Source organism: Centroberyx gerrardi, chromosome 11, assembly GCF_048128805.1.
Source record: "Centroberyx gerrardi isolate f3 chromosome 11, fCenGer3.hap1.cur.20231027, whole genome shotgun sequence".
NCBI classification, from domain to species: Eukaryota; Metazoa; Chordata; class Actinopteri; order Beryciformes; family Berycidae; genus Centroberyx; species Centroberyx gerrardi.
In genome coordinates, this window is record NC_136007.1 from 9,132,113 (window position 1) to 9,158,057 (window position 25,945).

General features: G+C 40.6%; 1 protein-coding gene across 4 annotated transcripts in view; it reads left to right on the forward strand.

Moving 5' to 3' along the window:
• Positions 1 to 25,945, forward strand: part of gabrg2 (gamma-aminobutyric acid type A receptor subunit gamma2) — a 55,303-nt gene that overhangs the window by 23,584 nt on the left and 5,774 nt on the right. For 2 of the 4 annotated variants that reach the window (XM_071910682.1, XM_071910683.1), the window contains exons 6-7: positions 920 to 1,057; positions 23,046 to 23,198. In XM_071910682.1, coding sequence (XP_071766783.1) covers positions 920 to 1,057; positions 23,046 to 23,198 — 291 coding nt within the window. The remainder of the gene's footprint in view (positions 1 to 919; positions 1,058 to 23,045; positions 23,199 to 25,945) is intronic. The other 2 variants (XM_071910684.1, XM_071910685.1) reach the window with 1 other exon arrangement.

A 25,945-nucleotide genomic window follows, 5' to 3' on the forward strand; every position in this document is an offset into this window, starting at 1 on the left:
TCGTGTTGCATCACATTATATTATGTCTTATTGTGTCATATTGTAAAGCAGCAGGCACATCTAAGGGGGCATATTATCAGCAATGGTGAATGGTGAAACCAAATAAAACTGGAGTTTTTATCTTATTTTTGGACTGCAGAAGACATTTTAATAAATTTATCTCGGGAATGGTTTTATTCCAACTTAATTATTGCCATGCAGATAGTCTTTATTCACATAGGACATGGGTCTTCCACCAAAGTGAATGTGATGATACTGGCTGCAGAGCAGGTTTCCCTGGAAGACAGCACTCTGTGCCATCTGTCCTTCCAGTGTCTTTGGTTAACTAACCTGATCTTCATGCACCGGTCCCTCTGGAAGACTGAAACGTACCAGTGGGATCAGTCAGTTGATTTTCTCTTGTTCTGATCAATGTAATATCACAGCACTCAGCCACTCAAGTAACCTTTACATGGCAGAAATAGACTTTGTAATTACATTTTTCTTCATTAAAATTTTCATCTTTGCCAGAAGGTATTTCAGTGTTACAAATACAAATCTCAAGAGTATCTTGATACAAAATGCATTACTTATTAGATTTTTTCATGAATGCTGAATACAGATCACAAAAGACAAGTAAATAATGCAGAAACATGCAGTGTTAATACTGCCCATCTGTGTTGAAAGGGATAATAGGACAGACAATACAAATTAAAGAGCATATGAAAAATGAACGTGTCATTCTTTACATCACAATTCCTATCTTCCCTTCCCGTCCCTTCTCTTCTCTCCTCTTCTCTTCTCTTCTCTTCTCTCCTCTCTTCTCCTCTCCTCTTCTCTTCTCTTCTCCTCTCTTCTCTTGTCTTGTCTTGTCTTCTCTTCTTCTCTGTTAGTATCTACTCAGCTCTAAGTCTTGCTAACTCCCCTCTCTCCCGTCCAGATGGTTACCCCAGGGAGGAGATAGTGTACAAGTGGAAGAGGAGCTCAGTGGAGGTTGGGGACATTCGCTCCTGGAGGCTCTACCAGTTCTCCTTCGTCGGCCTGAGGAACACTTCTGAGATCGTCAGGACCGTCTCAGGTAAGAACTCCATCCACTCAAAATAGTATTTTGTAATGTCATTTTTGCCCTTTTTTAGTTTTATTTATTTTTACTGATTTGTACTGTTTATCTAAAGAAAGCCGACTGGACACACTCGCTCTTTTCCACCAAAAATCACAGGACAATAAAATATTTAAAAGTCAGTTTAGTATATTTTTATTACACGGCATATACATTATCTATCTATCTGAATTGTCCTAATGTGGTAAACCCCACCAATCTGAAGGCCACTCTAACTAGTAGGTTGAAACAAACACTAAAAATGATTTGCAACTATTTCCATTTTCTGTTCCATTTCCATCCTATTCTACTGTATATGTCTGCTTTTTTCTACCCAACTCTGTTTCAAGAGTTGCAGATATTCACAGTTTTGAAAAAAAACAGACACCCACTCTTACAGAATGATTGCTGGTGTAAAAGTACAGTACATTATAGCTTAGCTATTAAAGTTATGAGACACTGTGATATCTTTACTTACAAAATGGTTGTTCAGGTAAAAATCATTTCTGTTTTTAAAATATTGACTGATAAATTTCAGGTTGCAAAAGTTTTCCAAAATGGATATTAGCATTTTGGAATGAAACCTTTTCATTTTTTTCCAACTCTACTTTACATTAATCTGCCATCCTCTAGACAATTGTCCTTTGTCGTGTGCTCTAACAAGAGTGCATGAATTTAGAGTATGTGGTGCCCATTAAATAACAGAGAGAGCAGAGGGAATATGAACATTATTCATACAGAATTTTTTATTGTGTATTGGCTGTATTCCATTAGAAAATAATGCAGGAATATGGCTTTGCTTGAGGGAGAACAGCTGCTTTCTGTAGACAGTGTTCATGTCTTAGAGAATGGCTAAAAGTGTGTGTTGCATGCATATGCTTGTTTGTTTATGTTTATATTCATATGAGGTTGGTAAGTAATGTATGTATTGTTGTGCAATACAATCATATGTAAATGTATGGAGTCTTTATGCAATCTGGGGCTTGTCTGTGGTGTGAAGCAAAGAGCCTGCCGGAGAATGTTACCTTTGGCAAAAATGAAATCTATCTCATTAGATTAACTGCATCTGCCTGAGGAACTGACTGAAAAGCTAAAATAATGTCTGTAGAATCAAAGACTTCCTCATAAATCCTACTGTTTAATCACTCAGAAACATGTGCTGGCATGCTGCTGAATGAGAAATGATTAAAAGAAAAAGACTATCATATGTATGCCTATTATCACCATCATAAATGGTGCAATCTTCTCCTTTTTAGCTTCCTGTGACAGTGATTGTAAATTCTGTTTTTTTTTTTACGAGATATTCAATTTATTTAGGCTATTCCCTTAAGTGAGTATTGATCAAGGGGAATGGATCTTTCTTGGCTATACTCCATCCATTTAGGACATAGGCTGGGAGGCTATACAATGTAGAGGTAATTGTATCAGACATGTGGTAGTGGGGTCATTATTCTTGCTATCATCTGCAGGTCAGTATGTCTAGTTATTAGTAAACTGTAGACTTCTTCCCTTTCACAATAAGAGCCTTGTTTGTCTTGTGAGAAACAGATAACACAAATGCATATTATTAAAAAGTATTGAACAGAAAAAGAAAAATACGCCCTGTCATCAACAGTTTTGGATTCTAATCCTCTCTAAAAGAGCGAGAAGGAACTGTGCTATAATGTCTTTAGTATTACTTTTTTTAAGGTCATTATAGTTTAAGCTGGTTGAGTGTTGAGCGGCCAGATTCATCGATCACAAAACAGACAGAAAGTGGATGTAGTGTGGCTGTTATTTGGCTTGTTAGAATTAGAAACTTTGATGTCCACGGCTAATCTCTCACCTCTCCTTACATTCATAACTCATTTACAGTCTTAACTCATCTGCTGAACCTGCGACTAACCAAACACTGTGCATGACGCTTTCCGCTTTCTGCTTTTTGTTGTTATTCTTTGAAGTTAAATCATACAACAAGGCAACTGAATGACAGTCTAATCCAAGTTCTCACCATCTCCCTCTTCCCTAAACAAACTTGAAGATTGCTTCTTCAATTATATGGGCTAAATTGACTTTGACAATTCTGTGATGTACCTGTCTGGTCCCAAAAAAAAATCAGCCAGTTTGTATTTTCTTTCTGTCAAAATAGATAAAATTCTGATAGAAATTTATGCTTCATCAACTTTGTCTATACAAACCTAAAAGCCAAAAGCATAAACCAATGCTATCTGTTGAAAAATACCAAGTTTGTTTAGGAAATGAGATATCCATCATTTGACAAGTACCGCCTACTCTTTCCTGATTGATTGCATAAAATGTAAACAGATCTTGGTACTTTTTTTAAATATACTAGGAAATTTAAGTCCTTGAATGACAAATTGATGACACTTTTGCAGACTGGATCCTCTATATTTTAGATATATTGAATGGTGAACTTCACATAAGATGTTTTGTTGCTGTTGTTGCTGTTTTTCAAAAATGGATTTATAGTGTTCAGTGGAAATCAACTCTTTACTTGAACTTGACTTAGACAGACAGAAGCGATGGATGGAATCTGATTGGCCCCGAAACAAGAAAATGAAACAACCGCAGAGTGTCAGTCAAGCTCATGTGGGTGTGTGTGTGTGTGTGTGTGTGTGTGAGTATGTGTGTGTGTGTGTGTGTGTGTGTGAGGGCCACTTTAGAGGTGGATATTTTATGTCAGTAGTTGGCGGTGGTGGAACTATATATACTGAACAATGATCTGTTAGAATAAAGAGTTAACCTGGAGGTGTTATTGTATCTGGAGTGTTTGCTGACAGTGTAATATAGCTATTATCTGTTAGGTAATCCACTGCTGTACAATGGTGGAAAACAACATTGAAATGCCATGAACCCAGGCTCAGCTGGCATTTACAGGAGACCCATTTTATATCTGCAAAAGTTTGATGTCAATGTACTTTTTAGTAATTCAAACAAAGTCACTTATTAAAAGAAATTATCCATTACAAAATATTTTTAGGATTATGTGATATATAATTTAAAGCTCTGAGTGAAGAGGCTATCTCTCACAATGTGCTTGTTTTTTTTCCACGTTGGGCCACAATTAGCCATTTTGTCAGTGTTGTTTTTTTGTTTTTTTCCTGCTTGAATCAGATTCCTGACAGAGCAAAATGCTCGGTTTGTTTTCAATGGCAGCTAACAAACCAAAGCTCTATCTCTCCGCCATGCACGGCTGCTTCGACAGCTGTTTAGTCTTTATGTTCACACACACACACACACACACACACACACAGAAACACACATGCACACACAAATACACACACACACACATACACGAGCTAGCCACATCTCCCCACGGTAATACTAACTGAAGTCACTAAGCACAACAGAGGTACTGTAATTCACCACAGTTCAAGAGAGTGTCACGGCAGCATGAAGCTCAGCTGTTTGCTAACACACACACACACACACACACACATACAAACACAGAGAGGGGGAGAGAGAGGCAACAGCCATGAGCATGCAGTCGTATGACCAAAGCATGCCTTTACAAATTGAAAAAAAGACTGCACACTCCTCATTTTTTTCTGTTTTGATCAAAACATGAGCTTTTAAAGTGAAAGCATGGAAGGCAAAAGCATGTGGGAGGATGAGCTGATTTCTAACATTCTCAGACTCTCTCTTGTCTTTTTGGTCTGTTATTTACATAAACAACCATCTGCTCTCTTGTCAGACTAGAGAACCTTGACTGCGGCTGGGAGACCTCTTGTGTTATCTTACCGTCAGTTCGGCTATCTGCCCTGCTTCAAGATTCATGAACACAACATCTGTCTCAATTATAATCAGATGGGAGGGGGGGAGGAGGGAGGGGGCAGCCTCATGAACGTCTAGTCATGTTAACTATATCTAATGGTGGTAGGTAATGCTCCGGAAAGGTGAGCTGAGGATGTAGGTATTTTTGTTAATATGCTGTATCATTGTCAATCAGCGGTTGTTGTGCATTTTAATTCTAGGGGGAAAAAAGATGATTCTAATCATCATCCTAGCGATTAGGATGTGTCATTTTTACTTTGGTGACCACTGACTTTTGAAACTAACACTAAATTGATTGATTGACTTTATTCTCGATGGAGAACAGAAAAGAGGAAAAAACAGTACACAGAACATACAATTTTACAATAGCAATAGTTAAATATTTATAGATATTCCACACTACACCTAAACTAAACTACAAAGCGTGTGGGTGGGTGTGGGAGTGTGTGGAAAAGTGTGTGAGAGTGTGTGTGTGTGAATTATGGTGTGTGTAGGCATGCACACACCATCCACATCACCATGAAGTTTGTGTGTATGAAAGAGTATAAATTATGGCCGTAATTTACACTCTGTCATACACACAAACTTGTTACTTGTTAATAATTTTAGTAATCTCGACTGAAAGGTTTCTGCTAGTGGCGGACTGTCTGTGCTCTCAGGCCAGCAGGCCGGCGTAGTGAACAGAGAGACCGTCCTTCAACCGGAAAACCCGGGGTCGAGCCCTCATGTCGGCGAGCATCTGCCCTGCTGAATTGTCCTTGAGCAAGACACTGACTCGCTGCCAGCTCCGGGGACGCTGCTCTGTAGCCGATCCTACGCTTTGACCTCCTTGTTGGGGGGGGGGGGGGGCAAGTCAAAAGATTAATTACAATCTTTTAAATTTACTTATCGAGTTCTATTTTAGTCGGATGTGTTCACAGTGTTTGCTCAGTGAGTACAGCGTACATGACTTTGCATTTTAGAAAAGAGCAGCCATTACAGCCAAAAGTTAATATAAAGGAGCTCCAGCACTCTTTTATTAGTATGTTTAATTAACTCTCTAAAGTGCTAATCTGCGAGATCCTCATTTTTTTAAATTTTTTATAATGGGGACATGATTGGTTTTCATGATTTGGTTTGGTTGTTGCTATGGGGTTTTTGCACTGCATAATTCCCAGAGATCACTGAGCAATCAAACAGTGCGTCCAGTACTGTGAGGTTTTTTTTTATTTCATTAATTGGACATTCTGTTCATGAAGTTTGGGTTTCTGAAGTTTCTGCTCATGCTAACTACCTAGTTCTTCTATTTATTCTCAACAAATTGCTGTTGCTGCTTCCAGAAATGTGGATTTTTTTTCCCTGGAAAGACGTACCAGAGACCGGGTGTTTAAAACAACAAATCACTGTTGTATTACATCAATCGACAATAGAGAGTAGCAAAACGGACATAATATATATGAAAATGTCACAGATTATTACTTTAAACTGTGCTGGAGTGGGTCAGGTAAGGCAACAGAGGGACAAATGGAAACGGTAAGGCAGGCAGACAGGCAGGCAGGTGCATTGGCCTGATGCAGACAGTGATGACTGTGGTGAATAGCCAGAGGAAGAGATTCCCTCTCATTCCATGAGACAAGCCAGTCTCTCCCAGGCTCAACTTGTCACGGCGCCACTCTCATGCATTCATGTATTCTGCACTTGTATTCTCTGAGAGTTTTTTTTTTTCTTTTTTAATAAAAAGGGATGATGAATAGTGATGCATGATACAAGAAAGATTGAGAGATATTGAAATGAAAGGGGGTTGGGGGGGTGATGTGCCATCTGCTGCTCTGCTGCAGTTGTATTTTAGGTTTTTACGCAGGCTATGTCTGTTTTTATTTGGCTTTCCTTGTCTCTGCCTCAGCCAGTGTCCAAAGGCTTGGTCTCGCAACATGTCAGTTCACATCAGAGCCGCCCGTAGTGCCTGGGAGCCTATACCTGCATTTACAAGCACACACAGACTTAGACACACAGGCACACACACACACACACACACATTTCCACGCACATGCACACACACAGACAGCACACAGACCTGGGAAAACAAATATATACGGTCCCACAAAAACACACAAAGGCTCAGACACACACAAACACACGGAAAGACAGGGACACCTGCACACACACACACACACACACACACACACACACACACACACACACACCCATCTCCCTCTGGCTCCCTGCTGCTTATGACAAGTAAGGAGCCTTGGAAGGACACTGGTGGACAGAACGGAGAGAGATAGAGAGAGAGAGAGATGGAGAGAGAGAAGATGAAAGAGATACAGAGGATTTGGCTGTAAGACATGGCATTTGAGGCACTAGGTACTCGGCTAACTTTATTGCAAAGTTAACCCTTCAGTGACCAGGTTAAGCTGGGTGCAGGGAGCTGTGCTCAAACCCGTCTGCCAGCCTGGAGATCAGGAAGGATCAGAAATATCACAGTGCAGACAGGAAGAGAGAGAGAGAGAGAAAAGAGAGCGAGGGAGAAAGAGGAGCAGTGGACAAATGGTAGAAAGAGAAGAGACATGGGAAGGGAATGAAACTGTAAGGAAGGTAAGGACGTTGGGACAGAATAGTAGGAGTTATAGAAGTAGAACTTTATTGATCTCGTAATTGGAAATTCCTTTTAACGCTGAAACACGTGAATAACATTCTGATCACTGTTCACACAGTGATTCCCACATGTTGGCAGTTTACTTTGGTTAAGTGAGGGGGGTGGGGGGTTGCTGTGTGCAAAATGTGTGGATATATCTAAGTAGACTATATGTTGGATGCATTTTTGTCCACATTTTTTCTAACAAGCTCAGTATATGATCTTTGGTCAGGCACTTAAGTCTCTTATACCCTAGTAACTATAAGCTAATGAGGCTAGCATTGGCTAGCTTTTTCTGACATTATCTGACATATCTAACATTATCTGACTATTCTATATACTCCTAATTGATTATCACTACTTTTGTGAAGCTAATGTAACATACAGCAAATTACAAATGGCTTGCTGCCTCATCTAGGTTCTGTTTCAGCACAGACAGTATCTGAAATACAGTGTGACCCTGTAAATAATCCCATGTGATGTACTATAGATGCAATGACTTACTGTCGTCGTACTTCACTAACATGCTTTTAGTGCTTGACATTGTTAAATCATTTATTTTTATAAATGACATCAGCAACAAACGCCAGGTTTAAATGCCAACTTAGTGCGATATAACACAGACAATCAATCTAAAAGCAAAATTTACTTGGGAGGCTCTTTATTTACCCAAATAGAAGTCCAGCACAAAATATAGAGTTATGCAGGACATGACAATTATTGCCTATTCTGCTGGGAAGCTACACTAACAGATGGGTCAAGCAAAAAAAGAGAGAGATACAGATGAAAGAATTTAAGATGCAGAAATACATTATAAATGCAAGTGTACGATAAACAGAGAGGAGGTAAAGGGAAAGATAGTGTGACAGGAGAAGCAAGGTCAATGGGTGGTTTGTTTTATAAAGAAATGGGCAATTACTGTTTTTGTCCACATCTATTTATACCTTTGCAAATGTAGCTAGTGGGGTGTATTTACATTAGCCATCAAATACTATTCCAGGGATCTCTCTGCTGGCATTGCCTGTCTTCCAAGCACATTAACGGAATAAATGAGTTGAAAAAGCATCATTTAGAAGGGCAAGAGGCGTTCCTCCCAAGCGTAAAGGGAATCAATGCCATTTGCTGTCTTTCTGTCTTGATCTGCCACTCTCCCCCCTTCTCTCTGCAGTGAATCATGGAATGGTTTAAGCAGAACATCGGATGGTTAATTTGCTATCCTTGTGTGTGTGTGCGAGCGCGTGCATGTGTGTGTCTTTATTTATTTAAGCATGCTCTGCTGTGAGCCTGTGTGCACGCATGGTGCATGTGTGCATGTGTGCATGCATGTGTGTGTTTAGAAGTGTCTAAGAGTGCTTCAGTGCCCGCCTGTGTGCATGCATGAATGCATGAACGTTTGTATACGTCCATTTGCTCGCATGCACATTTCAGTGTGCGCCCTTCTGTCTGTTTTTTTGTATTGAAAGCTATTCTTGGAGTGACCTTCTAGAAGCTGTGGCGTGCGGCCCTGTTGTCTGTGTGCGCCGGCCTGTGTGATTCAGTTTGAGTCGAGAAAGCCCCGGGACACATCAGTGGCCCTTTCCCGATTATGGAGCTCCACAGTTTGCAGATGATTCTTTGATGGGGCGAATCTGGAGGCATTGTGGGTGAAAGGAAGTGGCCAGGCAAGGGAGAGAGCGAGGGGGTGACATACACACCCATGCGCACCTACATACAAACGCACACACACATGTACGCAGTCACTCTCTTGCATACCAGAGGATTCCCCTTATAGCATAGTAGAGTGCATCGTTGTTCTCTTCTCTTTGGCCTCTCAGTGCTGCATATGGGGACCTAGACCATAATTTAAAGGGATAGCCAACTAAAATATGCAATTTCTCATTAAAATTTTATTTTTAGTCATTGCTGGGTGTAAAAAAAAAACAAGAATCTGAGCCATTTTGCTGAGGCGGGATTAAAAACTACTTTCACACGTAAGAGTGGGGAAATCCAATCAGAACACGACCTCAACACGCCGCTCTCTCTCTCCAGTCTATAGTGAAGCTCCCTCGACCAAAGTGCAGAGAAAACGCCCAGGCAGCTCTCTTGAGTTGTATCACTATAGAAAATGCAATACCCAATACCAAAGCCCCATTTTATTATAGTGATTGAATGCTAGGAACACTCAAATCTTGGTGGATGATGAACATAGCATGCAAGAGTGATACTAGTCTTGTTTAGTCTTTACTAGTGTTTACTGATATGATATGATATTAAATAAGAAAATTGAAATTAACATTTTTAACTGGGTTGACCATCCCTTTAACCTTCATGTACACACACACACACACACACACACACACACACACACCCTCACATACAACAAGAGAAATTCAACCACAACTGCAACAAACTAACCCAAGATCAAGAAGCAGCACATCAGGCACCGACACGATTTTGCCCTTGGAATGTACATTTTTGTAATGCAATCATCAGTCAGTGGTTCTTTCTTTCTTTCTTTCTTCCTTTCTTTCTTTCTTTCTTTCTTTCTGGTATATGTGTGTTGGGCTTGATGAATCCAGGACTCGGGTTCCATCAAAGCTGTGTTGTGTTATCGTTGTAATGCCAAACGGAAAAGCTATTCCTTTGAGGAAATCCACTTGAAGAGAGACGGGACAGGCATGTGGCAATATTGTCTCTGTGTCAGGAGGTTTGTGAAATCCCCCAGTGGCGTTGCGGTAATGAGTACGACACACATGGGTTCAATAGCAGAAATCCAAAGCAAATTAAGGGGAAAGTGTTATCGAATTCCTAGAGAAAATGATGCCGGTGAGACAAGGAGGCTTGTCACCGGCTGCCTGCTTTAATCAAGAAAAGTTGGAGAGAGACAAAAAGCAATAAACCCAAAATGTCAATAGGTTTTTTATTGTTACTGAGGCAATACATCCCTGATCAAATGAAACAACCGTGAAAACGCAAGCATAATGTGTGAAATTATTCGCTTTTTACAATTTATAGTTTGCCTCGATTAGTACCAGAGGATTCTCTGGATTCTCAAAACAATTCACAATGATACAAAACTGAAATACATGAGATCTGGATAGACAGAATGCACAGACCTTTTTAAAAATGCTCAAACATCAACTTATTGTTGTTTGGGGTCAGTTTCAGCTTGTGTCCAATATCTCTATAGTTCTCTATGGTGCATGCTAATGTTTTAGCACACTGTGTATATTTAGTATACAGCAGGGCTGGCTTTGCATCATTCCCACACTAAATTCACATTGAGGTGAAACTGCTACCAATCTTAATGTTTCAAAACAGTTAAGTTGATAAAGGAGAATATTTGTTGAAAACGACACACTGTCTTTTTCAACAATTATATTCCTTTGATTTCCTTTAATTTTACACCTCAACAGCCAATCATATACAGGCTGTATATTTTAATAGTATGCACAAGAAGATATAGTCTACTTTAAGTTTTTTTTTTTGTTTTTTTTTTGGTGATCAATTCTTTTATTGGAATCTTGAAAGAATAAGTACATAGCTTGTGGTAACATTAGTTCTTCATTTCATCTTTCCTGTTCCCAAAATGTTTTTTGTTTCTCTTATAAAGCAATCGAGAGACACAACATATACAGAAAAAAAACAAAAAAAAACCGGGACATAACAAAACAAAAAATAAATAAATGAAATCAAATGAAATAATTAAAGAAAACAAAGGACACAAAAAGGACAAAAACCTAAACATACGCTTAACCTGCATTAAGCTGCTAAATTGTCTTCACAAACACAAACAAACAAAAATACTGGTGTGTTCAGTAGACTATCCATGACTTTATGCTGAAAATGAAAACAGTAATTTAATCATAGTAATAATATGTTGCAGCTTTTTCATCCGTCACAGCATGGATGACTCCATCTTTGCTGAAGAAGAAAAAGGTTAAGAAGCAGTGAAACAATCCATTAGCCGTGGTGCAACTCTGCTGCTATAATAGTAGCTCTCTCTAATCTCTCCCTCACTCCCTCCCTCCCTCCCTCCCTCCCTCCCTCTTGCTGCTGGGTGATAGTTGTGATGGGCAGGAGTGGGAGGAAAAATGCTCTGACTCAGCCAGAATCCTCCTTTTGTGAAGTTAAATACCAATTTACACCCCTCCCCTCCCCTCCCCATCCCCTCTGTCATCCCTCCACACGCATCCCAACCCGCCCCATGCACAATATTCACCGTCATAAATGTCTGCTCTCTCTCTCTCTCTCTCTCTCTCTCTCTCTCTCTCTCTCTCTCTCTCTCTCTCTCTCTCTCTCTCTCTCTCTCTCTCTCTCTCCTGCTTTCTGTTTCTCTCGCTCTCTCTTTCTTGCTCTCGTGCTCCCATGCATTAACATTCATGGTCACAAATGTATTCTCTCTCTCTCTCTCTCTCTCTCTCTCTCTCTCTCTCTCTCTCTCTCTCTCTCTCTCTCTCCCCTCTCTTTTTATTTTGTGCCCGGTGTATTCCTGTGTCCTAGTTTGTCACACTCCCTCCCTCCCTCTCTCTGTCTCTCTCTTTCTCTCTCTCTTTCTCTCTCAGTTGACAGTCTAATAAGCCAGTAATTAACACCTGAAAACTGGGAATGGTGATAGGCCATAGGAAAAGAGATTGCTTTGGGAAAATAAGGCTCTTGTTTTCCTCCTCATCAACCACCACCTGCATATTAAAGAGCTCCTGTGGTGCACAGTAGAGAAAAAAACAGGGGAGTTTAAGGGGGGGAAATAGAATTTATTTATTTATTTTTTGTTTTTTTCCCTGTTTTTTGGGCTGTTCTGTTAAGTTAGTCCTCTCTGTTTCTGTATGGATGTTCTTCTTTGGAGAAAAAGGACAAGACAACCAATCAAGCACATGGGAATATAGAGTACAATGACTGAAGGTCGGGGAATAGACTAATCCTTGTAGTGTCCAAGGCTTCCCATTCCTCCTCTCCTGCAGCTTAAAAGTCCAACCCCCCTTTACCTTCATTAATATAACTGACACTCCTCACGATTTTTTTTTTTCCCCATCCCCTTCAGTGACTACAAACCTTCGCCGCAGCACAGGCATAGCTGCAACGCAACGAGCGTCAGAGACATAAACTAGGACACTGGAATACATTGAGCGCAAAATGAAAATCATCTCATTTGCGAGAGTGAGAAAGAGAGAGAAAGCGAGTGGACATTTCTGAGTGTGAGGGTTGCTAGTGCCTGCTGTGGGTTGGGATGCTGGTAGGCAAAGATGGGAGGCAGGCGGGGGAGGGGGGGTTGGCGTGTTCGGAGGAGAGAAGAGAGGAGAGGATGCTCGGCCAATGCAAAAACAGGCCAAGGCTGTCATAGCTGCCTTTTTGGAGGCTTGTGTCCCCCGTGGCTGCTGCTGGTGCAGCCGTCACACTGCGGCGTCCTTCCACCATAACATTATCTAACAGTGGGAGGTCAGGCTGCAGTTGACGGGGTCGGGGTTAGATTGTGTCTGGGGGAGCATTAGGGACCACAGAAGCCTGGAGGTGCGAGTGGGGAGACAGTCACACACATATGGTACATGCACTGTATTCATGATGAAATGTTTTCACTGTATGTTGTGCTCGGCAGTTAAATGCCTGTCTCAGTCAGGCTTCGTTGAACTCACAGGACAAACCTAGATAAATAAATGTTTAATAAAATTTAAAACTACTATTGTCATTACCACTACTACTACTATTATTACATCTGCTGCTACTGCTACTACTACTACTGCTACTACTATTCATTTTATTATAAGAAAATGCCTCTTTTTCTGATGCATGTCCCATGTCTTATAAGAAAGGGGATAATGTATACTTTATGAAGTAGACAACCTTTCCCCAGCTGCACAGTATAATTTGCTACCAAGGCTGTATTTCCCTGTAGATATACAAGGAGAAGTGGGCTTAGTGGCAAAAAACAAACAAACAAACAAAAAAAAAAACTAAACAGGCAGGGATACTCTCTTTTCCCCTGCTTATTGGGGGGATACCCAGATGTTTTAAGAACCAATTGTAAACGTATGTTGTGCTTTTTGTCAGCCCTGCATGATAGTAGACGTTGACTTTTAGAAAATTTGGCTGCCTCAGGTGTCAGTAGACTGCAAAATTTTGCTTTGTACTGAAAACAGACATAAAGAGAGCCTGGTAGCGTTGCTTGTAAGGTAGCTGCACCATGCAAGTACCTGGATGGCCAGTGTGTAAGCATAATACCTCTTAGGAAGCACACAGTATGTGTTTGAATAGTGAACTCTTATTGTAAAGTGGCATGAGGGAGCGAGGAGTACTGTCTGCCTAGCAAAGTATTAAGTTTCTCTTGGGGAGAAGATGTTGCTGAAGTCTCCCTGTGTTTTTTGAAGGATGTGTAGAATGAGCGATTTGAAGACATGTGATGTGAAACAGCTATTACTACAGCTACACACACTACACACACACACACAGACACACACACACACACACACTTGAGCTACACCTAATTGTCTCTCCTCTTGCTACCGTGTTGAGACTGACTTGTTGTAGAGGCGGAAGTCAGTTCAAAGTTAATGCTACTCTGTGGAGCAGTAGTGCCCGGGCCCGGCCCTCACTGCTCAATAAATTGGTATAAAATTACACACCAGAGTCCTTGGTACTCTCTCCACTCTGCTAATTGGCCTACTATTCCATCCGCAACCCAGGGTCTCAAAGCTAATAGCACTCAAAATAAGGAGACAGCAGTCGTGGTACATTCTATGTCTGGATGATTTGTACACGGCAATAGAGGATAAAACTAGAAGTATAATAAACAGAATGAGGAGTTTGTGGTTTTCCTTGAACCACAATTTCACTCGACATTATTTGAATTCTAGAGAACCACTTGATATAATACACGTATTTTTTTTAAGTAGGGGGGGTTATGTTTTGTGTTTCTCAGTGTCTACAGTAGTAGAATTTAGCAGTGTCTGCATTTATGTATAATATAATCTGATAAGTATGATATTACCTTAACCATTGAATGCAGCACAGCATGTATTATCTGTGCATATTATATATGATAATACATGACACAGATAATACATGTCATCCTGTATCTGGGGCCTATTAACATATAGGCTGCGGTAAACATTAGATTCCAAGTCATCTCAGCCTGGACGCTGTTTACTAAGAGGATTAGCTTTGCCTTCAAACAAAATGTGTTACCCGAGATGAAACTCTCCATGAATCTTTATGAGATGATGCATTGTTAATATTCATGCTGGATACCTGGGATCATGTATGAACTTAAGCACATGGAGCACTTGCACATGTACAGTATTACATCATTGAAAAAAACTCATTCAGGACCCAGGTGTGTATTTGGTGTTTTTGTGCAGGCGTTTTTATGGCAAAGCTTCTTGATTAATAAAGGTACTAAAAATAAAGCATTACTCAAGATTTATAGGCCTATGTCAATGTTATAGTAGTAGTACTTAAGCAAATATTTGTGAACATGAACAATTTTATGTTAAAGCTCAAATCCAGACTCTAAAGCATGGAATTACTCAATTGAGATTGAATTGGAGACTGATTTTGTGGGTTCATCCAATATTCGCCTGCACTTTTACATCCAAGTGAGCTTTATATTACAGGTGTGTTATCGTTAAAGAATAAATTGTGCCGTTATGCCCAGAAAAATCATCCTGAAGACTGTCATAGTCGTCTTCACCATCTTTTCCGGTTCCTTCTCTAGGGAGCTGTTCATTTTTGTGACACCACACTTTAGGGGGTGGAACAACCGCAGGCGAGAATGTTCATTAAAATAGACCAAACTTTCCTAGGGCAATATATAAGTTAGAATACAGCAAGTGTTTACTGGTTCTTCTGGGTATATTTTGTTCGAATCTATCTATCTGTCTGAACCTTTTATTTTTTTTTGTGACACTTCTCTGTCACTGTTCACCTGTCAATCAAACAGTGTGTCCAGGACTGTGACGTCTTTTTCTTTTGGATATTCTGTTGACAAAGTTTGAGTAGAATGGATTGAATCACTACTGTGTTATATAAATCAGTGATAGAGAGCATTTATTTATATGAAAATGTTGCAGATTATTGCTTTAAACAACAGCAAATATGGTCAGGATTATTTCAGCACTTTGGACAGCTTCTGTAAATGTCCACTTAACTCTATATTCAATAGTTGCTCACTGCTTTCAGAATCCATTTATCTCTCTCTCTCTCTCTCTCTCTCTCTCTCTCTCTCTCTCTCTCTCTCTCTCTCTCTCTTTAACTCTCTTTCTCTCTCCAACTGCTTCTGTCTGTCTGCATGTCTTAATATATCTACTCATCTGTCCATCTATCCGTATTTCCATCTTTTTCCGGGCATTTTTTTTTATTTTTTGGTAACATATGCACATAGAAGATAACTAGCTTCTGTTTTAGAGGCCTCTGGAAAGCTTTTTGAATATGAGTGTTGAGCTGCGGCTTTCTTTCATTACCAAACCACCAGATTCTGTCTTCTGCTCTCTTTGCTTTACTTTGCACGAATTAGATCTTGTCTTTCTGAATTGCAGCTTATCTTTATGTTGTTGTTTTTTTTTTGTTTTTTTTCTGGGAGCACATCTGGGATTAGTGAATTTACTCATCAGTGCTGCGATTGTTCTGTGAGGATAAATCTGCCACCCCGCCCCCATGCCAAAGCCAGTTCAAATGGGTAGAACAGAAAATAGGAGCGAAAAAAGATGATGTATTAAACATGGGGAGAAGGGAGGGTGAGGGTTGAATTTTAGAACTTGGTGGTTATGCAATGAGTGTGAATCGCATCTCTCCTCAGTGTGTGAATAAGAAATAATGAAGCCATTTTTAGACAAGGTAACCTGGAACATGTATAAAACCGAGAGAGAGAGAGATAGAGAGAGAGAGAGGCTTACGCTTTTGAAAGTAGAGGCTTGTTTTTTTTTTTGGTTATTTGAAGTGATGGAAATACATTCATGGATGCAGTTCGGGTTGTCTAGAAGATTTGTCAAAAAATATTAGGATTTGGAGCAAGTAAGGAACAATAGTTGAGGCAAAAAAGACGTTCGGAATGATTTATCAATCAAAATACATATTGCACCAAAATCAAAACGAGTTGTGGTACTTTTTAGAGGACAGTGGGCAACTTGTGTCAGCGCTTGATAAAAGGATAGCACTTTTACTGGATTCTTTATATTGTGGAGAGCTTCATTTTTAATGTATTCTTTTGGTAATAAACTCTTCAAATGATCCTAAGGAAAATAGTTTCTTCTTACTGGCTGTCATAAATCCTATACAATTCAGCCTTTCTCTCAGTAATTTGAAGGCTATTAGTGTGTCTGAGAGAGGGATAATCATCTGTCTCTGCTCAAAGTAAACACAATGTTTACAACAAAGCAATCAAACTCTGCAGACTTCCTGTCTGGTGTTTAATCATGCTGCTGCGTCGCTGCAGTTACTCACAATGACAACGCTGCGTTTTTAGCCGTGACATCATATTGCCACCCACTGTCGGGGTAGGAATAGCTGCAGTAGCCTGGGGAAGCAAATGCTATGCCATGGTAACTAGTTACTCACATAGCCCCTAGTCATGTCACCGAAAATGGTGAGTTAACATTCTCTGCTCTCGTAAGTATTGTTGACCCTGGAAACTAGCCATGGCATAACCCCGGTCATTAGCAAAGCCCCTGTCTTTCTCAAACCCACTTATACACACACACACACACACAATGCACACAATAGCGCCTACTGTCACCTCTGATATAGATGACCCTCGACAGGAGAGGAGCTCAGTAAGACAGCCTGTCAGCGGCTCTGCGATGTGTCTGGCTTGTCTCCCGTCACTGGATGGCCAACATGTGCCTCAGGTCTCTCCCTGCCCGTCCACATCCACACCAATTTACAGCCTGGCTGCCAGCAGAATGATATTCTCATGTGACAGTTTTTCTTCTGGTCAGCAAATCCTGAATTACCATGTTTCATTCCCATGAACTCCCCTATGGCTATTCTGCAATAATGTACGGTCACACCACCATCAGCATTCCTGGTAAGGTCAATATTCTCCTGTCAAATATGGAACATTATAGCAATTCCTATATTCAGTATAACAGTTCAACACTCCATTATTTATTGAAAAAATACAGTAAAAAATCCTTATTCTCATTGCCAGTGGGGTAGAAAGCTAATACGGCAAGAAAGATAGGCTTTTCCCCTCTGCTGTGTGTGTAATTCTGTTGAGTGTGTTGTCTCTGTGGCTTTTAACAACAAAGCAACACTGTTTCCTGATGAATGATCATCCCCGCCAAGTTATTATTGCATTCCGTAGATTACATCAGCTAGGTGCTTGTAGTAAATCGCTTTCGCAAAGGAAAATGTGTGATCCTAATAAAAATACTCCAAATAATATCTTAATACAAACCGTAGTTTTGAGCTGTTGTCTTGTCTGGTTGATTTTTCACACAGCTGTCATCAGCGTTTTTCATTCCTGTGTGACAAATAGAGGGGCACAAATTAAGCTGAATGCAATGAAATCACAGCAATAAGATAATAGGATTCGGGCATTTTTAACCTAGACAACAGAGAGGCAAATGAAAGTATGAGAATGATTCATTATGAGGAAATAGTGCAAGGTAAAACATTGTGTTTCTTAACTGTCCTATTAACTGTCCAGTTTTTGAGTGGACTGAAAGACTGATTAACCTCTTTTTCAGCATGAAAGTTTATCATTTATGGTCATGAACCTCAATTTCAAATATCCATTGTGGGTCATTTTGACCCATGGACTTTAATACCTGTCGGTGATTGCATAGACCCAAAATAATCAAAAGGCTTTGCATTGTATTATATTAAATTTATCTATGTTTAGACTGGTACTGTATGTCAGCATCACCTATTCCTCACACGTGAACACTCCCACACTTGCCACCTACACACACACACACACACACACAGACACACACACACAGATTCAGAACATGATGTCAACCCTTCTCCTCTCCAAAGACCATATGTCATTGGATTTATTATGAGTACTAAAGATTTGTCAAAGGATAAAGCACACACACAAGCATCTTTAAATCAAATCCAATAATAGCACACAAAGATAAAGAGGTAGAGTCGAGCTGGAGATTATGGAAGATAGCCAAGCGCTGGATACGTGTGAAGTGCTGCAACATCATAGCATCATGTAGGGTGGGAAATTAACACCCGCCACACGCCAAATGCGGGTAATTTTGAGCGGTGGCTGGTAATTTTGTTTAGTGAACCAGGCACTGTGGCAGGTGAACAAAGTTCGCCCAAAGTGGGGAAGAAAAATCACCAGTTAGCAGAACCTTAGCTCCCATAGTAACACTTATACACTTATACACCTATACATCCAATATGCCTTTTTTTCTTCCCATGACCACTCCTGGGCACCGTACTTAGCAATGTAGTTTCAAAACAAATTGTTTTCATATGAAAGCTCATTACCAAGGAACACATTAAACAGGGAAGCCTCACCACCCACTAAGTCAGTTTAGCTCATCCACCCTGAGGCTAGAGAAGACTGTCAAACTGGAAGCAGAATGTGGCACATATTGTTGGAGTTCAGAGGCCAGCAGACACAGATAATAAGAGAGGAGATGTGTTGCAGCAAGCAAAGGAGCAGAGGAAAAGAGATATTTCAATGAGAAGTGGTGACATGATGAGCAAGGCCGAATGTACGACTGACTGGCTGGTTTTTCGAACCATGTTACATAACTGTATTCACTTCCGGACAGCGAACAACCAAACATTTGCAATCAATAACAAATATAATTCATCCTGTACTGTTTTAATTTTAGTTTCCCATAAATCAATCATGCTCTATTTGTCTTTTTAAAGTTGAATATCACTTTTACCTTGTAATTATTTTTCTTCCTGTCCCTGTAAATAGATGATTATAGCGCACATAGTTTTGAGATGCAAAAGGCTTGTCCAGTTTATGTCGGCTTTGATATTAACCCATTGGATCTTTTTTTAAATATTCTTCACATACACATGAATTCATGGTAACTATGGATCCTCTACATGAAGACATCGTTGAACCAAAGTGTAATCTAAGGGTCTGCGCTTCTTATTCGTGTCAAGTTCATAGCTGATTGTCTTTATATGTCTAAATATTTATAGATATGTATGAAATTTGATATTTAGCTTCTCAAATATGCATGAATTCGCATCACTTGCCTTTTGGTAGGGAACTCGTCAAAAAATTTTCACCAAAAGATCCAAAATCATTACATTAGAGAGTGTGTGTTTGGAATTGTGTAAGGTGTCCAGAATTTGACACAATTCCATTATCATATTTATACTTTTAACACTGATTATAGAAAGTGTCTGGTAAACAAAATGAGCAGCTGGTTCATTTTAGAAATCTAGCAGACACAGTGGCTAGTGGATCAAAAGGTTCACATCCCACTCTGATCATGTGTGACGATTTGTTCACATCCTTGAGTCGAACCACAGAAGATAAAGTGGGAAACAGTCCGAAAAAAACAACCCAGAGCTTCCTGCAGACCTTCTGAAGGTGTAGTGCGAACAATAGTGTGAACACTTCCTCATCTGTTGGCTCTGACAGATGGACGGTGCTGGTTCAGGTTACTGTGAGGACTGCGTCTGGCTCTCATTAGGAGAGAGGCAGGCGCTGAGGCACCGAGGCACAGGACCCTTTGATGTCCCGGCTGCAGTCTTGTGAGAAATAACACAGGGACCTTTCATTCCCACACACACAGGCAGGCGGGCGTACACATGTGCGCAACATCTTTTCACATCTACCTGCATTAACAAAGGCAGTTACAACAGGGGTGTGTATGTGTGTAGGCGTTTAGAGAGTGCTTCCTCTACACAAATACAGCCATGTGTGCATGCAGACAACTACAGGCATGAACACACCTACATGCATGCAGCCATACATAAGGATACATACGGACACATGCATACATAAAATACATACATAATAATAATGATAATAATAATAACAATAATAATAATAATAATAATAATAACTTTATTTTTATAGCACCTTTAAAAACAAAGTTTACAAAGTGCTTTGACAGTGAAAATAAAAGCAGAATACTCAAAATTAATAAAAACAAAACAAAACAATGGAACAGTGTGAAACAGGAATTAAATTAAGAGAAGAGGACAGATTTGGAAAAGAGCATTACATGAATACAATACATTAATTCTACTTACACACAGATACACATACAACTATGTTGTGTAAACTGCACAAAATTTCAAATTGTTTAACTGAAATTTGAATTTGTGGGTTTACAGCAATAAGAATCAATTTCACATAACACTATTTTCACCACTTAACTACAGATCAATATTTAAAATGCGTACTAAAATCAATAATGTGCGACCCGCTCTAAGTATCCACTGCACACAAAGCATAACTGTGTAATCTAATGCGCTCACCCAGCCCATTGATTGTGTTTGGATTGCTTACTTGTGGAGTGCTAAACTGTTTCCTCCCTGTAAAGCAATACCAGGGAATCCCAGACAAAACACACTTAAGCAAGTGAGGGAACTGGAAACCATTTTGTTTTGAGTGGAATCAGGAAGTCATTTACAAACTGATGCATTGCTACAGAGCCGTAATGGCAGGCTAGCTGATACAGATGCATCAGTCTGGCAGAATGGAGAGCGCTGGTCGATAACACCTCCTCAAAGTGTCTACCTGGCAAGCGCTGTAGCCTATAATGAAACTGGCAAACAAACTAACAGAGGCGTACGGCGGGAGTGTCTTACACCAGCCGATGACCCGGCCCCCGGTGGTGGAAAGCCCATTATCATTAAGAGTGTGAGGAAATGTGAAGGAGGAGGCTGAGGCTTTTGTGCTGCTGACCAAGCTGAAATAAGTGTATTAACTGGCAGTTTCTCAGCTGCCAGGGGTCTTTGGCTGGGGAACTTTCAGGCCCCGGCTAATGTAATGTTAATAAAAACAAAATAGTGGGCTGCGGGACCCCTGAGTGCAGCCTTCATGTGTCTCCCGTACTCCTACAAATTGAGGCAGCGCACCGCAATATGCCGCGCACCTGCCCACGTCAGCAGAAAACACACGTGGAGATATGAACAGTTATGGTTGTGCCGCTGAGGTTATTGCACTTGGTTTATTTAATGATGCTATCAATGGCTCGGTGAACACAGGTGCATGCTGGGATGAATCACAAAGGCTTGGTCTCTGTCCGAACGCTACGAGGGACGCACTCAAACACATGTTTGCAGACACAAAATACACACACACACACACACACACACGCGGTCGCAGACACAAAACACACACACACGCACACACATACTTTCTCAATTTCTCTCTCTCTCTCTCTCTCTCTCTCTCTCATCATCTCATCCACAAACAAATATACAGATGTTTGGTGTTTTTCAATCAACTACATGCAGCATGTGTTGTGCGCCCTTTCTCGTGAGGTAAATTACCAGGTTGCCAAATTACTTAGTGCTTTATTAACGAAACCCAGCTGTTCTTTTCCCAGCTGCAAAGGCCTCCTCAATGCACGTGCTCACAAACACACACACACACACACACAGACACACAGATACGTGGCTGAGAGAGTAGCTGCGTGCCCTGCAGGATACAAGCGCAAAGCCATAGCAAGAGGCCAGCAGAGGTTTCCGACACCACTAACAGTTTGATGTTAATCAATTAGTAGACAACCCACACTGAGCTGGAGGCCAGCACTGAACTGCCATTAAACCCAGAGAAACAGACAGAGGCAAATAGGTAGACAGCTAGGGAAGACAGGAACTATTGGCAAACATCACAGCATTGTCAAGGGGACAGCCAGGCCAGTGGTGTGTGTGTGTGTGTGTGTGGGGGGGGGGGTTGTTATGTCTGTCTGTTGTATGTACAGTAAGGTTTGTATCCGGTTGTGCGTGTTTGTGCATTTTAGTCTCCTTGCTGAAGGTGTGTGTGTGTGCGGGTGTGTGTGTGTGTGCGTGTGCTTGGCTTGCATTTTAAACAGGCGGGCCAGCTGATCCAGATTGTCAGGGTCAGGTCTATCTGGGCTCGGCTAACCTCAACCTCCTAACACCTAACATCTGCTGGGGTCAGAGGGTCGGCCGAGGGACAGCTCATCATCAGCTGGATGCTGGTGTTAATGCTCCAGCTAACTACTGGCAGGACAGGAGGGTGTGTGTGTGTGTGTGTGTGTGGGTGTGTGTCCAATCGAGCCTGGAACCAGCCCCGTGAATCGCTCCTTTTGGTTTTCCATTTGTCTTCACTCATTAACCGCAAGACCCTTTGGATTTTGCAGTGCACGTGGTTTACAGATGTCCTCCCTCCCATTTTTCCTGAAATATATCGGATGCATTTGATAATTTTCTGTGTGACTATTTTTTATGCTGACAGCCTTCTCTAACCTGAATAATATTAAATAAATTGTCATATGTGCGATATGTGTGATATTGTATGTACAGTGAACCTCTACACTGTCAATATGTCTCTGCACCAAAGTGACCCAGATATATTCTTTAGCATTCATTGCACTTGTCTATTAAAGTGATTTTGATCCCTCATATAAACGAACCATACTTTATATAAAGCCCTTTCTCTTCCCCTCTGTTCTCCTCTGCTTTCTCTCTATCCAGGAGACTATGTGGTGCTGACCGTCTTCTTTGACCTGAGCAGGAGAATGGGCTACTTCACCATCCAGACCTACATCCCCTGCACCCTGATTGTTGTCCTGTCCTGGGTCTCCTTCTGGATCAACAAGGATGCTGTACCTGCCAGGACATCCTTAGGTAAAAAGAATAGATACATGATTTTATCGTGGCCTCCTTTCTGCTAGAAGAACTTTGACCAGTTGTAGTAAAGGCCGGCTTCTATGTGGTTTCTCACATTCAGTCACTCCAAGCGATTATCAGGTAATACAAATGCAGTCAAATTCAAATCCAATCCAAAACGGTAAAAAGTCAAAGTGACATGACATGAATTATCATTATTATTATTATTTTTTTTTTTTTCCCAAAATGTAATTTTTACTAAATGTGACATAATGTGATTATTAAAATTAAATTAAAATCCATTTTGGTCTGTTAAATGCCACAATAAACAAACACAGAATAAATGGTAGAAATTATTATTATTATTATTTTTATTATTAAGAGAAATTAAGGGAAACCCTTTGCTTTAATTCATTTCACTCATTTTCATAGTAGGTCCACCTAGCCCAAACATACATGCTGTAATCATACCAGAGAGGTTCATTTGCCGCCCGGTCCTTAATTACTCCCCACTGTGAAACACATCAGGAAACCTGTGGTGGTCAGAAACCACCTCATATTGAAAAACACTCAAATTCATTTTCTCCTTTCCTCCTCTCCTCTCCCTTCCTTTCCCCTCCCCTCTTTTCTCCTCAGAGACAGGGCAGCTGCTAAGGAATCTAGTCCATCTTGATTAGAAGAGCCTATCCCGGCACATATGTTTTTATGCATGCCTTAATGAGGCATTAATTATGCAATACAGCAGGGAAGATGCAGAGATGCAGCCTCAGCGCAATAATAATGCAGGTGGCCACTTCACTGAATGCAAAAAAGGACGAGGGATGAAAAAAAGAGGGCAAATGTGAGGATTTTGAGGAAATCTGTCAGCTTTTGAACTCGCCCTTGGCATCCCGAGGACATCCTCAGAAGATGCAGCGTTCACTCGTGATGCAGTTACATATTCCTGAGTCAGCTTCCCCTCGGCCCTCAAGGCTTTAAACCCTGACCTGATGTCCTCGTGATGCGATCATTAGCGAGCATCACTGAATGTAAACCAAGGAGGTTTACATTCAGGAAGCCTTATTCAACATTTACCGCCATCATTGCTGTGTCAGTTATTAATCCCTCTAAAAATAAGTTGTTTTGTTTTCTTCAATTGGAGGTGAAACCATCTTATGTTCCTGCAGCTCCGGACGTGATTTTCAGCCGAAATAATAACGCTATTAATTGCCTGCTAAATTTGTACCGAGAGTCAAATATCTTAATTTCCTCTTTGAAAGATAACGGGGGAGGAACACGCAGCCAGTTGGCTAGGGAGGGGATTAATGCTGATGACATAATTCTTAATCCTTCAATACCCATCCAGCAAAATATCAAAATCACTCACAATGCCGCAACGTTAATCTTGAAACACAATGATGTCTCTCATTCCACATTAAACATCGCCCCGTATATATCGGCTAACAAGATAAGTCCCCTCGCGGTCTATTTGATGGAAGGATGGCCGTCTGGTTGGTTGGTTGCTTGATGAGCAGTGGTCTGTTTGTTGGTGTTTGGGGCTTGTGATGCTGCTGATGGTAGTGCTAATCTGTCGTATCAGTGTGCTTATCAACGCATTTCCTCGTCATGTGCCATCACCCCGCCTCCATCCACATCATCATGTGAGACGGAGTGAGAAAACGAGGTGAGAGGGAGAGAGAGAGAGAGAGGGAGGGAGAGGGAGGGAGAAATGACCAGATGGTGGATATGGAGATTGTAGTATGTCAGTCGATGGCGGCTAAACCGTAAAAACCCGGTAAGTATGTGGATCAAGGGGACAGTAAAACAGTTGGTCACTCTTCCCTTATGGGCAAAACGCTAATATGTCAGACAGCTAACAACTAAGAGTTTGCAATTAAACAGCCCGTTTCTCCACGTTTCATAATCCTTTCGTCTCTTCGCTAATCCGTGAAGCGTTCCATTGCTCCGTCTTCGAGTAGCGATCAGCCGTCATTATTATTTAATCGTTTGATTTCCCTTAGTTTCTGTGAGTCTGACCCTTTTATGGATAATCTGCATAAAAGATCAGCTGTGTACTTGTAAACTAACATTAATATCCTCAACCTGACACCTTAATATTTCTAAACTAAACTGTAGTTGGAAGAGATTGGAAAATAATCGGGGTTTTAGTTACAAAAGCAGCTTATTTATAAATGTTGCTTAAAATAATTCATCCATGTGTATCATTTTTATTTATTTTTAAGCAATCTTTAAAGTTTCCATTGTGACAGTTTTGTGAGGGAACAACCTAAATTTTTTATGCGAAAGAGACCTTGTGGGTTCCTTGTTTTTCTCAAAGACAACTCTTTAAACGAAAAGAACTGAGAGATGCATTCATGAATGTGCATTCAAGGCTCGGCTTTGATGGCTTCTGCTCTATTTGGGCAGCAGGGGGGCATGGGGAGTAAGGAGACCACCTTTCAACAAGAGGTGCCATGTTCATGGCAAGCATCCGCCCTGCTGAAGTGTCCTTGAGCAAGACACTGAATCCCTACCAGCTCCAGGGGCGCTCCTCTGTATCTGATATATCCCTATTTGAATCAATAAATTATCACATTATTATTAGGCCTCTGTATCTGATATATCCCTATTTGAATCAATAAATTATTTATTTATTTATTATGGTGACATTATATGGCACAAAGTTTAAGTCTCCCCAACAACTTCCCCAAAAACGAATCTGTCACGTTTTACATCATCTGGGGCCTCACTTATGCAGATTTCATCCTCAATTTGATTTAAAGATC